Raw genomic sequence first — 13303 nt, forward strand, 5'->3', positions numbered from 1 at the left:
TTAACCTGCCTTTGATATTGCTACACCTCTTCTGTGTCCATAGCTTGCACTGGGAGCATCTTATAGAGTTTCTACCCACGCCTTTTCTACAGATCAAGCAGGGCCATCTACATGAAGGGGTTTGTGTGTTGTCTACCTTCCTACTTATTAAGACTTTGGTTTTTGCTAGATTGACTCTAAGGCCCTTCGATTCTAGTCCTTGCTTCCACACTAGAAACTTCTCTAGTTCTGATAGTGACTCAGCAACTAGTGCAAGGTCATCAGCATAGAGGAGCTCCCAGGGGCATCCTGTCTTGAATTCCTCTGTTATAGCCTGGAGAACTATGATAAATAGAAGGGGGCTGAGGACAGAACCTTGGTGGACCCCTACCTCCACCCGGAATTCTTCACTGCCAATCCTCACCTTAATGTCTGCAGTGATAAACACTGTTTACAAGAGATAAATGCTGTTTACAAGAGGATTCTCTAAGAACTGTTACAAAGCAGACAAAATGATTTACCTTTATCATACGGAAAAGATATAGATAAAATATTCCATTCCAAATCAAATTGTTTATGATGATCCTTTAGATACTAAATTAATTTACTAAGCCCAGTATTGTTACATTTATTGATATGTCTAAATGTAAAATAATGATTATTCTTTTGGACAACTGAGATGAAGAACTACCTATATAAAAAAAAAGATGTCAGAAACAGAAGTAATTTTACACTGATAAATAGTTTCTAGTTTTAGAATTACTGCTAAGGAAACAAATGCAATTGGAATCAACTTCAGAAACACTAACACTGCTGCTATTATTATTTAAAGAATGGTTAGTGTTAACAAAATCAATGTTACTATTTTAATTAAGTGGATTTGTATTTAACAACTTATTATTATGTGAAGAGATGATTTGTGAAGTTTTTTGTGTTAGAAAACCCTATCATGATCTGGTGTGAATTAAGAATTGAACAGTATCTTGAATTTCTTGGGAAATTCTTTTCTATAGCTTCACTCGTAAGGGAGGTTGGATTTGATCTGCTTACCATATGGAATTATTAACCAAACAGTTTTGCTAGGATATACCTTGTTATTAGGGTAATTAGCTTTAAAACTCAGGAGTTCATTATAAAGGTACACCTTTAAAATGAAAAACAGGTCTTAAAGAAAGGTTATCTGCCTTACGCTGCAGAATTAGATTACTCAATTTGGTGTTGTTATTTGAAATAAAATTAATGTCGTTAGGACTTGACTTCATGTCCTGATTAATAGAGGTAGAATTAATGTCAATGGGGTTAATATAGGTAATTTTTTCTTTATAGTCTGCTTTAAGTAAGGCAGAGTTATAAAATTCAGCTTTATTGTTAAAGATATCAACATTAGCAGATAATCTAGAAAGTCTAAGTGAAATATTTCTAACTAAATTCCTTGTAATGGCCTTTGAATGATTACTGAAAGAGCTAATATATTTAAAATTAGTTGAGGGTTTATGGTATGAGAAATATGAATCATTATATAAGTTAAGAGTAATGTCCAAAAAGTTGGCTTTAGTTATATCATCATCGAAAACAATGTTTAAGCCCATTTTTCAGAAAAATTTAACCAACCTATTTTTAACCCTTTATAATTTTTGGTTAGAAACATTTTGAAGGTAGAGTAGACAATCATCACGATATAGACCTCCATTGATGTTAGGGAATTGGTCAGCCATCTCATAAAGGATATATATACCGACCAAATCAGCGATTTGTGCTGAATCAGAACTTCCCATCGTGACATCAAAACTGTTGGGTGTATCTTTCCCGACCCACAGCTTGTTAACAAATTTAATAGTAGATTTTCTGGCAGTTAACACAGCACATTGGCTCGCTCACAACAAATCAGGTCTCTGCAGGGATGAAATTAACATTGTGTTGGAGCTAGAAAACAAATTGCAGTTGTAGAAGCAATGGCTGGAATCTGAGGTCCTTAAGGTTAACTTAGCAAATACTAAGGTCTTAGTAAGTAAGAAAACAGACAAGACCCAACCCCCTTCAGGTAAGTGGTCCAGCTTGATTTGTAGGAAGGATGTAGGCAAGAATTCCATACGGTGTACTCAGTGCAAGCTATGGACACACAAGAGGTGCTGTGGAATAAAAAGAAGGTTAACAGAGAAGGTAGCATTTGTGTGTGGAAGATGCACAGGAACCATAAAAACTAAAGATACTCAAGAAACTGATTTTCTCAAATGCCCTGGAGGCTCTTTAGAAGTAGTGAATAATTTCTGCTACCTAGGGGACCTAATTGGCTGTGAAGTGGGGGGATGCATGGAAAGTGTAATAGCTAGAATAAGAACAGGATGGAAAAAATTCAGAGAGCTTTTAACTCTGTAGGTAACAAAGGTTTCTTTCACAGAGTGAAAGGAAAATTGTATGATGCATGCCTATGAACAATAATTCTACTTGGTAGTGAGATATGGGCTCTAAATGCAGAGGACATGCGAAGGCTAGAGAGGAATGAGGCTAGTATGCTCTTCTGGATGCGTAATGCAAGTGTGCATATTCAACAGTGTCCTGGTGTATTGAGAGAGAGGTTAGGCACAGGAGGAATTATATGCAGTGTGCAAAAGAGAGAAGACTGTGCTCATTTGGTCATGTGATGTGAATGGATGCCAACAGCTTCATAAACAAATGCCTATCTCTCAAAGATGATGGAACATGTGGAAGAGGAAGACCAGGAAAACATGGGATGAAGTACTGAAGGACAATCTGAACCCCTCACACAAGATACCTGGTGCCTTGTTATACTCAAGAAAACAGCCAAAATATTTGGTGTATCAAGATGTACTGTCTTGAAAGTAATGACAGCCTTTGAGAAAGAGGGAAAAACCTCCTTGTTGAAACAAAACTCTGGAAGAAACCCAAAACTTTCAGATAGCAACCATCAGACTCTTACGTAAATTGTTAGAAAGGATCACAAAAGTACAGCTCCCAAAATTACTGCAGAGCTTAATGATCACCTCAAGAACCCAGTTTCCACAAAAACTCTTCACCAGGATCTGCACAAAGCCAGATTTCATGGGAGAGCTGCAATCAGAAAACTACTACTTTCAAAAACAAATGTTGCAAAGCGTTCAGAGTGGAGTAAAAACCTACAGAATTGGTTCCTAGAGCAGTGGAAGAATATTATTTTCTCAGACAAGTCATCCTTTATCTTATTTCTAACCGCCGGCTGAGTATACGTGTGGAGACAGCCAAAAGAAATGGAGGAGGATCTGTGATGATTTGGGCGGGGGGGCTTTATCTTGGAAATCCGCCAGCCCTTCATGGCAGAATTAATAGTCAAGACTATTTAAGCATTTTATCTGATCAAATTCATCCTATGATTGCAGAATTGTTTCCGGAGGGAAATGCAATCTTTCAGGATGATAATACACCAATTCACACAGTTAAAGTTGTTACTGAATGGCACAAGGGACATTCTAGTGAAGTTGAACATCTTATCTGGCCACAACAGTCCCCAGATCTCAATATTATTGAACATTTATGGTGCATTTTAGAAAAACAAGTAAGGAGTCGATATCCTCCACTACAAGAACTAGAGATTGTTTTAGCTGAAAAACGGACAAAAATTCCTTTGGAAACAATTTAAACTTTGTACAAGTCCATACTTCATAGAACTCAAACTGTAATTACTGCCAAAGGCAGTCCTACTCCATATTAAAATACATTAGTTTGAAATTTTAAGGTGTATCCATTATTTTGTCCAACCCCTGTATCAGATCTACAGTTATATTCTGAGGCTCTAGCTCTATGAAGTCATCTCCATCACTTGTAAAATATATAATGACTACAATGACCTTACAGTTGATTAGCTTTTAGATCAGCCCTGATTCGGCACACATGATCAAAGGTGTATTCTTTGTAACAGACCCATCTTTGTTTTAAGGTATAGTGTATCTAAGCCTACATAACTCAATTTGGTGAAATGAGTTCTTTGGTCTATCAGATTACCTTATACCCTTCAAATATATGTGAAAATAATCATGCTATCATGTGGAAAGATAAGCCATTACAGTTTATAGGGACACCACTTTGGGAACCTATGTGAATATAGTGAAATTATAATGCACTGAAGCATGTCCCTAAAGCTATTGGGTCATAGGGAATACTACAAAAAACTTGATTTCATGTTGTGTAGCTTGAACAAGACAGTCACGGAGACCATCCATTTCTAAACTATATCTGCAAAAGGAATCAAATTCAGCTTCACAAGCTAATGATCCATTTACCAGAGTCCCAGTGCTGCCATAGCTTAAAATAGTGAACTAATTCCTACCCTCTATTACTTATTTACAGCTAGGTGGATTGCATATTTTAGTCTGTAATGTTTATACTTACCACTCTTTAGCATTTCTTCATTCTGTACATCATCATCATCAAAGTCAGAAGATAATGGCCGAGACATCAGTCGGATACTGGGTCCAATAATTATAGATTTAAGATCCCCAACTTTTACCTGAAAAAGAAAAATACAATAGTTGTCAAAATAAAAAAACATTGATCTTAAACTTACCACAACCATATAAAGAAAAATATTTTGCTTTACACTATATATTTAATTTGTTACAATTTAGAAAATGAAAACAAGCTAAGCAAGGGTAGCAAGTCAAGTAAATAGAAGCAACCAGGAATAGTGAACTGGATAAACAGGAATAAACTAAATAGTAGTTGAGTCCCACGTCAGCTGTGATCAAGTAAATGAATCATGAAAACTGTTCTAGCCACAAAAACCCCATCTTTTACTCAAGCAGCGTATCTAGAGCAACATTACTCAATTTTGTTTTCTTAAAAATAAGTAGCTTATGATTAAAGAGATTTTGTTTACTACTTCTATCAAGGCAAGTAGCCACATAGAGCTTCTTTGTTGATTTAATCAGGAAGAAGGCTTACTATGCAAAGAATGGAAAAAGACTACAGCTAAATGGAGTAATCAGTATAATAAAGTGAACAAGAAGTCAATAGGAGGGGGAGATATTGGATAAAAAGAGGGGAAGGATATCAGGTGAAAGGTGGAAAGATATCAAGTTAAAGGAGGTACCTCCCTTCCACCCAAGAAAAAAACATTGAATAAAAGATGATGGCTTAATATATCAGATACCACACTCTGAAGGTTCATTTTATGATTGCTGGATGTTACTAATATCTGAAGATCCAGAATTAATGACACATGAAAGTCTTCAGTAATAAAATTAGTAAGGTTCCTTTGAAGCTAATCCAAAGGCAATAGTTTATTAAACAAAATAAAATTGCCTGCTGATAACTGAAAAGAGTATTATGATACCTAAGAAAGTTGATTCAGATGGTGGTCAAGAAAAAGTTTGCTTATTTGTGTGGCAAAATGGATGAAGAGAAAGAGCGAAAGGAGGGGACAGAAAGTGAATCTTCATAGGAAATGTTCAACTGGAGCAATAGTCTAAGGCAGTAAACAAACAAAAACAATAAAGTAAAACAAGAACCTAACAAAACATACAGAAATACACACTTTACACTGCTTTCTGTTCACTATCATCATCATCATCGTTTAACGTCTGCTTTCCATGCTGGCATGGGTTGGACGGTTTGACTGAGGAATGGTGAGCCAGAAAGATGCATCAGGTTCAATCTGATCTGGTGAAGTTTCTACAGCTGGATGCCCTTCCTAACGCCAACCACTCCGGGAGTGTAGTGGGTGCTTTTACATGCAACCGACACAAGGGCCAGTCAGGCAACAACCATGTTCACGCTCAAAAGGTGTTTTTTACATGCTACCTGCACGGAAGCTAGTCTGGTGGCACTGGCAACGACCACGCTTGAATGTTGCTTTTCACATGCCGGTAAGGCGATGCTGACAACGATCACGCTCAAATGGTGCTTTTCATGAGCCAATCTGTGGCCCTGGCAACGATCACGCTTGGATGTGCTTTTAACGTTCCACTGGCACAAGTGCCAAGCAGGCAGTACTGTCATTGGCCACGTCAGCGATTTTGATTTGATTTCACTCGCCTCAATAGGTCTTCGCAAGCAAAGTTTATTGTCTAATGAATGAGGGGTACTCATAATTATGTAAAAAAAAGATTAAAAACAATATAATGCTAATATAAATACAGACATTTTTTCTCATACATTGAAATTTCCATCTTGGTGTAAGCCAGAAAAACTACTGGGACAGCAAATCTTTGATTTACGCAACTTCAATTTTGTCCTTTGTGTTTATGGGAGAATCCTGAACACCCAACACATGATTGAAGGTGCACTAACTGATTACAATAAATAACTGAGTGAACTATCAGAGGGATAGTTGATGGTGTTAGTTTAACAGTGAATACTGAGTATCATACCTATATTCAAGTAGTATGGAGTGTTCTGTGTTAACATTTCTGTGATAGGTTATTTTTAGATAACCATAACCCACTATTTATTTGTGTAATACCATTTTACAACAGACGTGTATACTCACGTCATAACATTTTTGGTGATGAGATTATTCGAAGCTCATGCTGGACCAATTTTTGCTTGAACATGGATGGTTTACTAGCTTTGCTAATTCAATTACAGCAACAACAGCAGTTGTTCGAATTTCAGAAGCAACAGCAAGTCTTAGTACAACTGATACAGAAGAAAACGGAAAATACCTCTAGTTCATTTACCCCTAACACTGTGGCAAACCTGATCGAAGAGTTTGCCTATAACCCAGAGGAGGGTACTATCTTCTCTGCTTACTGTAGAAGGTATGAGGAAATTTTTAGAGAAGAATGCTGTGACTGGCAAGATGAGAAAAAAACTCGAGCATGACAAATATTGCAATTTCATATTACCAAAGAAACTGGGTGAAGTCTGTTTTGAAGAAACGGTGAATATTCTATCAAAGATTTTCAGTGAAAGAAGCTCTTTATTTAATATGCACTGGCAATGCATGAATATTATAAAAAAAAGGATGAAAATATCTGAGGAACGCCAGAGAATAATCAACCTAAGGCAATATACGGAACAAACTGAAGCGAGAAACTGCTCTCATATACAGTCAGTGCGACTGAAAGTAAGAAATGAAAAGCAGAAAATTAACCCATGTTTTGGATGTAGAGAATTACACTACAGATTCAACTGTCCTTATAAAAATTGAAAATGCTTCAAGTGTGGTAAGATAGGTCATAAAGAATCACACCGCAAAACAAACCCAAGAAAATGGTTCAACAGAAAAAAATCATGTAAACAGTTTATTGGTGACAAGAAAGGACTCAAAGGAAATTTGTGTATGTAAAAATTAATAATACAAATATAAATTTACAGTTAGATACAGGTAGTGACATTACTTTTAATGAAAACACATGGGAAACACTCAGGAAATCTACACTACAGAAAACCTTGAAGATTGCAAGTGGAGTCTCGGGAATTAAATTAATTTTTAAAGGCAAAATTATCTGTAACATTACATTTCATGGTAAAACGATAAAAGCGAAAGCTTCATCATCATCATCATCACCATTGTTTAACGTCTGCTTTCCATGCTGGCATGGGTTGGACGGTTTGACTGCGGACTGGTGAGCCAGAGGCTGCACCAGGCTCAATCTGATATGGCAAAGTTTCTACTGCTGGATGCCCTTCCTAACGCCAGCCACTCCGAGAGTGTAGTGGGTGCTTTTTACATGCCACAGGCATGAGGGCCAGTCAGGCGGTTCTGGCAATGACCACGCTCAAAAGGTGTTTTTACCCGCTACCTGCACGGGAGCCAGTCCGGCGGCACTGGCAACGACCATGCTCAAATGTTATGTATTAAAAAATACAAGCAACTTTTTTGGAACTGACTGAATAGAACTGTTTGACTAATGGGATTCACCCATAAATAACTTTTGTAAAAAAGTAATGGGGTCGTGCACCAGGTCTAATACAGAGTCGGAAAATTTTAAATAGAAGTGAGAAGGTTGTTCACTGATGTTTTTTGGACAAGTTGTATTGGTGCAATAAATTTAAAGCAAAATTTCAGGTAAAAGAAAATTCATTACCAGTTTTCAAACCCAAATGTAATGTACTGCTTGCAGTACTGGAACAAGTGAATAAGGAATTGGACAGACTGGAAAAAAAATGGGAGTGATTGAAATGATCAACTATTCAGATTTGGCATCTCCAACAGTGTATGTAAAAAAGACCAATAAAATTTGTGTATGTACAGATTTCTTGATGGGACAAAATGAATGTGTAAGACAGTATAACTACCCATTACCTAGCCCAGAGGAAATCTTGAAATTGAATGGTGGAAAATTGTTCTTGAAAGTAGATCTTTCTGATGCTTACTTATAAATACAAGTGGAAGACAAATGTACTAAGCTGCTAACAATTAATACCCATAGAGGTGTGTACAAATTTAATTGGCTCCTGTTTGGCATAAAAGTTGCTCCAGCTACATTCGAACAAGCAATGGATGTGATGCTTGCAGAGTGTGACTTTGCGATGGCCTACCTGGATGATATATTAATTAAAAGTGAATCCTGTGATCAGCATGTCGAGCATGTGAAATGGTTTTTGAAAAAAATAAAAGATTAAGGTTTCAAACTGGGTGAGTAGAAATACGAAATTTTCTTGCCTAAAATTAAAAACTTAGGACAAATCATTGATAAAAACAGTCGTTGACCAGATCCACTGAGGGCAGATGCAATTAAAAATATGCCCCTTTCGACAAACTTTTTGGGGACTTGCAAACTATTATGAGATTTATATACCAAATATGCACAAGGTAAGAGCTCCACTAAATGATTTATTAAAAAAAGATGTAAAATGGAATTGGTCTGAAAATTGTCAGAAGGCTTTCGATAAAATTAAAAAGATATTAACGTCAGATTTGTCTTTAGCACATTTCAATCCTACATTGCAGATTATATTAGCTTCAGATGCCAATGAGTATGGTATCAGAGCAGTAATCTACATATATAAAACACAGGATGTGTGTGTGTTTGTTATGTCATTATAACTCGAGATCCACCCAACCAACCAATTTTAATGAAATTTTATACAAGGTCCACGGAGTGTCATAGGCCCAAAAAATTTTCCACTTCTTGCCTAATGCAGGCCCAGAGGCAGATAAACTGCATTTTTAAAGTTTTTTGCAGCATTAAGGCCCATAACTTGATGGGTATCCAGTCACTTTCTTCTAAATTAGGAACAAACATTAATCAGGCTCCTTGAATTGCTGTTGGCTAAAAAAAATTTCCAACGCTGACTACGCCCCCCCCCCCCAATGCAGATTAATTAGATTTGAGTATACCGTACGGCGTTTTATCTTTGTTTTAGGGCATTTTCCGACAATAAAGCATTGACACTACATATGCATTATAAGTAATGTATAATATTTCTTGAAGACCTTTTTGTCCAGTTTGGCAGAGGAAATGAGAACATAAAATTTTTGTCAGCACCCTGTTCATGCTTCATGTTACCATCCCACACACCACCGGGTCATGTGTGTGTGTGTGTGTGTGTGAGGCTGAGTAAACGCACAACAAACCCATTCATCCATTCTTCAAAAGTGCCTTGTTGATGTTTCACGTTTCCAATCCTGCGCAATGCAGCACGACCTGGCAGAATGTCTGCTTTCTGTCATCCATGCCTGAACTATATAATGCAAAATGTTCATCCCAAAAAAAAAACAAACTGCTGTTGTGACTTACAGCCAGTCGAGTTTGACCATGTGACCACTTCTGGAAGTTATGCTTGCCACCTGCAATTAGTCCCCTCATTTTCCCTTCCCTATTTAGTTGGATGAGTAAATACAGGGGTGTCCCAGAATGATGATTTGAGTGAAATCGGAATGCATTGTTTTGAAAACTCACTTTTATTTATGTTTATCATGTTTGATATGTGTTAAAAGTGTATAAATTTTGAATTTTGTTTATAATTTTATTTTCATTCCTGTTGGACCCCTCTTATTTGTCCATGACAGATTTTTTTCAATTTGGCGGCAATCATTTTCTTTACCTCCATCCTCAAGATGGAGCAACCGTTTAGCTGAGCTTAAAGAACACGTTCAGTTAGCAGTGCAGGAGCTAACTCCTGAAATGCTTCAAAATGTGTTTCACAACACTAAGGAAAGACTTGAAGTATGCAGGGACACAGACATGATGAAAATTTTCAATAAAAGTTTGACATAAGATTTATAAATCTATAATGGAAGGCAAGGTTCTCAATATCGGCTGAATATTGCCTTCTCCCATTAATTTCTTGTTCTTCGTGTTGTTTAAGGCTCCAGCAATCGAGGAAAGAAATCTTAGGCAAAACGCAAGTTCTCAACCAGTTTTATTTACACTATACACAGGGGTGAAGTGCGTTGCTCTCTGTAGCCATCTCATGTGGAGTGAGTTCGTCGTTCTTCGTTACACGGGCCATTGCCTCAGGAGATACGACAAGCAGATTAGCCTAGAGGCCCAGCCAGTGAAGTGTGCTCTGCAAGCGCTCACAGTGAAAAAGAAAGCGAATCTGGTTGCTTGGCTGTTTTCTCCAGTTTGCCATTGAGATCTCGCTCCAGTCTCGGAGATGGCAATGGCTGCTGCAAGATCTCATCCAATATGGTGCCGAGTGCTTGTGCCACTACAAGGGCTCCCCACTGAATACGGCAGTGTGAAAACAGAATAATTGGAGCAGGCACAAGAAAGAGCAAAGATGGCAACTGATCACAACAAACAAGATATGGTACAAAAATGTGACAAGTCAAATAGAAAAATAATTGCAAGAAATATAAATGGGCATGCATAAAATTTGACAAAATGTCCAATGGCAGAATATTGGAACTGTTCAGTAACACAAGGAAGCAATTGTCTGTCACAGGAAACACAAAAAAGATTGTCAGATATAAATAGTTTTAGTGAGTTTTTGGGGCCAATGCAGTGTGGCCTATCCTGGTGACATAGGGTTTGTTTGTGTTAGATAGTGGTCGGGGTCACCAGTTTGTAACAACTGTGCGACAGGAGAAGGTGACGAGGAATGGCTCCTTTTGTACATCACACGGTCAATACAAATAAAAATATGAAAAGAGGATAAATAAGTATAAGTGCCAGAAAGAAAAGAGAGACACAACCGGTAGAATGCTTAAGAGAAGATCTTATTGATAAGTCAACTTGTGTGTCTGTGTGTGCGACATATAAACATAATAATAGACAGGCCATCATGTATACAAAGTGTGTGTGTATATACATGGATGTATGTGTGTGCGATAAGTACACAGCATAAAAAGAGTTGAAAATGACGTTAGAAGAATGTTTAGACTCTAGGATGATAAATAACAGTTCGTAGTCAAGGTACACAGTAGTTGAGGTGCTGTATCAAGAGGTTGAGGCGGCAATGCAGAGCCGGGGAGAGGCACATGTCATACAAGAAGTCGTGACTTCAATGCTGCTGCTGGTTATTTATTACAGGAGTTCTCGCAGGTTGTATTTGTTGTTAACCATGGTGAAGCAATTCACAAACGGTGTGTACATAGAGAAGTTGGTGTAGTTAAGAAGACGATGGTGGTGACGAAGATGGAGTTTCCTGTTAGCTGCTGGACGAAGTATCAAAGAGTCTTCATGTGGCTGCTGTTGTGTCGTCGCTGGAACTGGCTGCGTGCTCTGTGGTCACAGCACACAGGTCTGGAGCCAAGAGACATATGGGACAGTGAGAAACTGGCTTTTATAACATTCTGTCGGCTCACCAGAAGTTTAGAAAATACTGTCTCACGTGACTTTATCTGAAGGCTGCGATAGGTTGGGTTGCATCTTGGCGCGCTATTGAACAAGAGACAATCTGCGCCAATACCAACCAATCAGAGTGGTGGACACAACAGGGTCCAAAGGTGCGGCAAAAGGCTAGCTGTTATCTATTACGTCTGTATTTATGTATATATAACATAGCGAGAGAGAAGTATCCCTCAAGGCATACGCTACAGATAGCCCCCCTCCAGTCATTTTGTGGAAGATAAAATAGACGATAAAGGATGACACATCTGTAGCGATAACGAGAAAGAGCAGTTGGTCATGAAGCTGACACTGGGTCACCATTTCGTAAACATCTGTGCAAATGTCGGGCTGTGTGTCGGAATCACGTCAGGGTCACCATTTATAATAGGAGGCAAGGTTCCCAATATCGGCTGAATATCGCCTTCTCCCATTAATTTCTTCTTCTTTGTGTTGTTTAAGGCTCCAGCAGTCGAAGAAAGAAATTTTAGGCAAAACGCAGGTTCTCAAACAGTTTTATTTACACTATACACAGGGGTGAAGTGCGTTGCTCTCTGTAGCCATCTCATGCGGAGTGAGTTCGCCGTTCTCCGTTACGCAGGCCATTGTCGCAGGAGATATGACAAGCAGATTAGCCAAGAGGCCCAGCCAGTGAAGTGTGCTCTGCAAGCGCTCACAGTGAAAAAGAGAGCAAATCTGGTTGCTTAGCTGTTTTATCCAGTTTGCCATCGCGAGCCTCGTTGTGATCTCGCACATGGCAAATAGATGCAGGTGAGAGCTCACTCCAGTCTCGGAGATGACAATGGCTGCTGCGAGATCTCATCCAATATGGTGCTGACTGATTGTGCTGCTACAAATCTATTAGTTTTGGTAATAAACATAAAATTGTCAGTTTTTTAAAAATTCGCTCAATTTCATGAAAACAGATAGTTAATTCTGGAACACCCTGTATGGTGTAGCATTGTTAGTTGTTGCATTGCTCAAGTAAATATTGAAATCAAAGGTTTTCTTGCTGTAAACATCCTATCTTTTTGTTAAGCATATTGTATCAAGGAGTATATTATCCAAAATGTATCACTCCTTTGTGACTGAGATGTTTGCTTTCCAATCATCTCGCCTTGGGTTCAGTCCCTCTGTGCAGCACATTGGGTAATTCTCTTTCATTACAACTCCATGCTGACCAAAGTCTTGTGTATTATATAATTGCCATTACTGTATTGATATATAAAATAACACATACAAGTCACTTATTATTGTCCTATAATAAACAAACAGAAGTTTGTGTATGAAATTGATCTTTCTACTTCAATTATTACATGTTTTTTTCTTATAAAATACACACATACAGGAGAAGTAAATCTCTATATATAACTAGCAGAGGCACCCGGCGTTGCTCGGGAATGAAATTTTTGCTTATATACTTGAAGAAAAAAAGGCAAAATAAGCTGTATAGAAATTTGAGGACATTCTGTAGATGAACTCTCAGATGAATGATGGCTGGCGCCTCTCATGAATGGGGAAAATTGAAGATGTGCCAAAAAGCCTCATTGGTACTTGGAAACTTTTACGAAAATTAAAATGGGGATTAAACGAAAAAAATGATTTAC

The 13303-nt window shown here is 37.9% G+C and overlaps 1 protein-coding gene across 2 annotated transcripts in view; it reads right to left on the reverse strand.

The window, feature by feature from the left end:
• The window catches only part of LOC106878373 (translation initiation factor eIF-2B subunit epsilon), a 139012-nt gene that overhangs the window by 60656 nt on the left and 65053 nt on the right, over positions 1 to 13303 (reverse strand). For both annotated transcript variants that reach the window (XR_008264596.1, XM_052969545.1), the window contains exon 10: positions 4363 to 4480. Coding sequence is in view for 1 of the 2 variants with exons in the window: in XM_052969545.1 (XP_052825505.1) it covers positions 4363 to 4480 (118 nt within the window). In the remaining variant the exon portion in view is untranslated. The remainder of the gene's footprint in view (positions 1 to 4362; positions 4481 to 13303) is intronic.

This window comes from Octopus bimaculoides, chromosome 7 (assembly GCF_001194135.2).
Source record: "Octopus bimaculoides isolate UCB-OBI-ISO-001 chromosome 7, ASM119413v2, whole genome shotgun sequence".
In the NCBI taxonomy this organism is placed as follows: domain Eukaryota; kingdom Metazoa; phylum Mollusca; class Cephalopoda; order Octopoda; family Octopodidae; genus Octopus; species Octopus bimaculoides.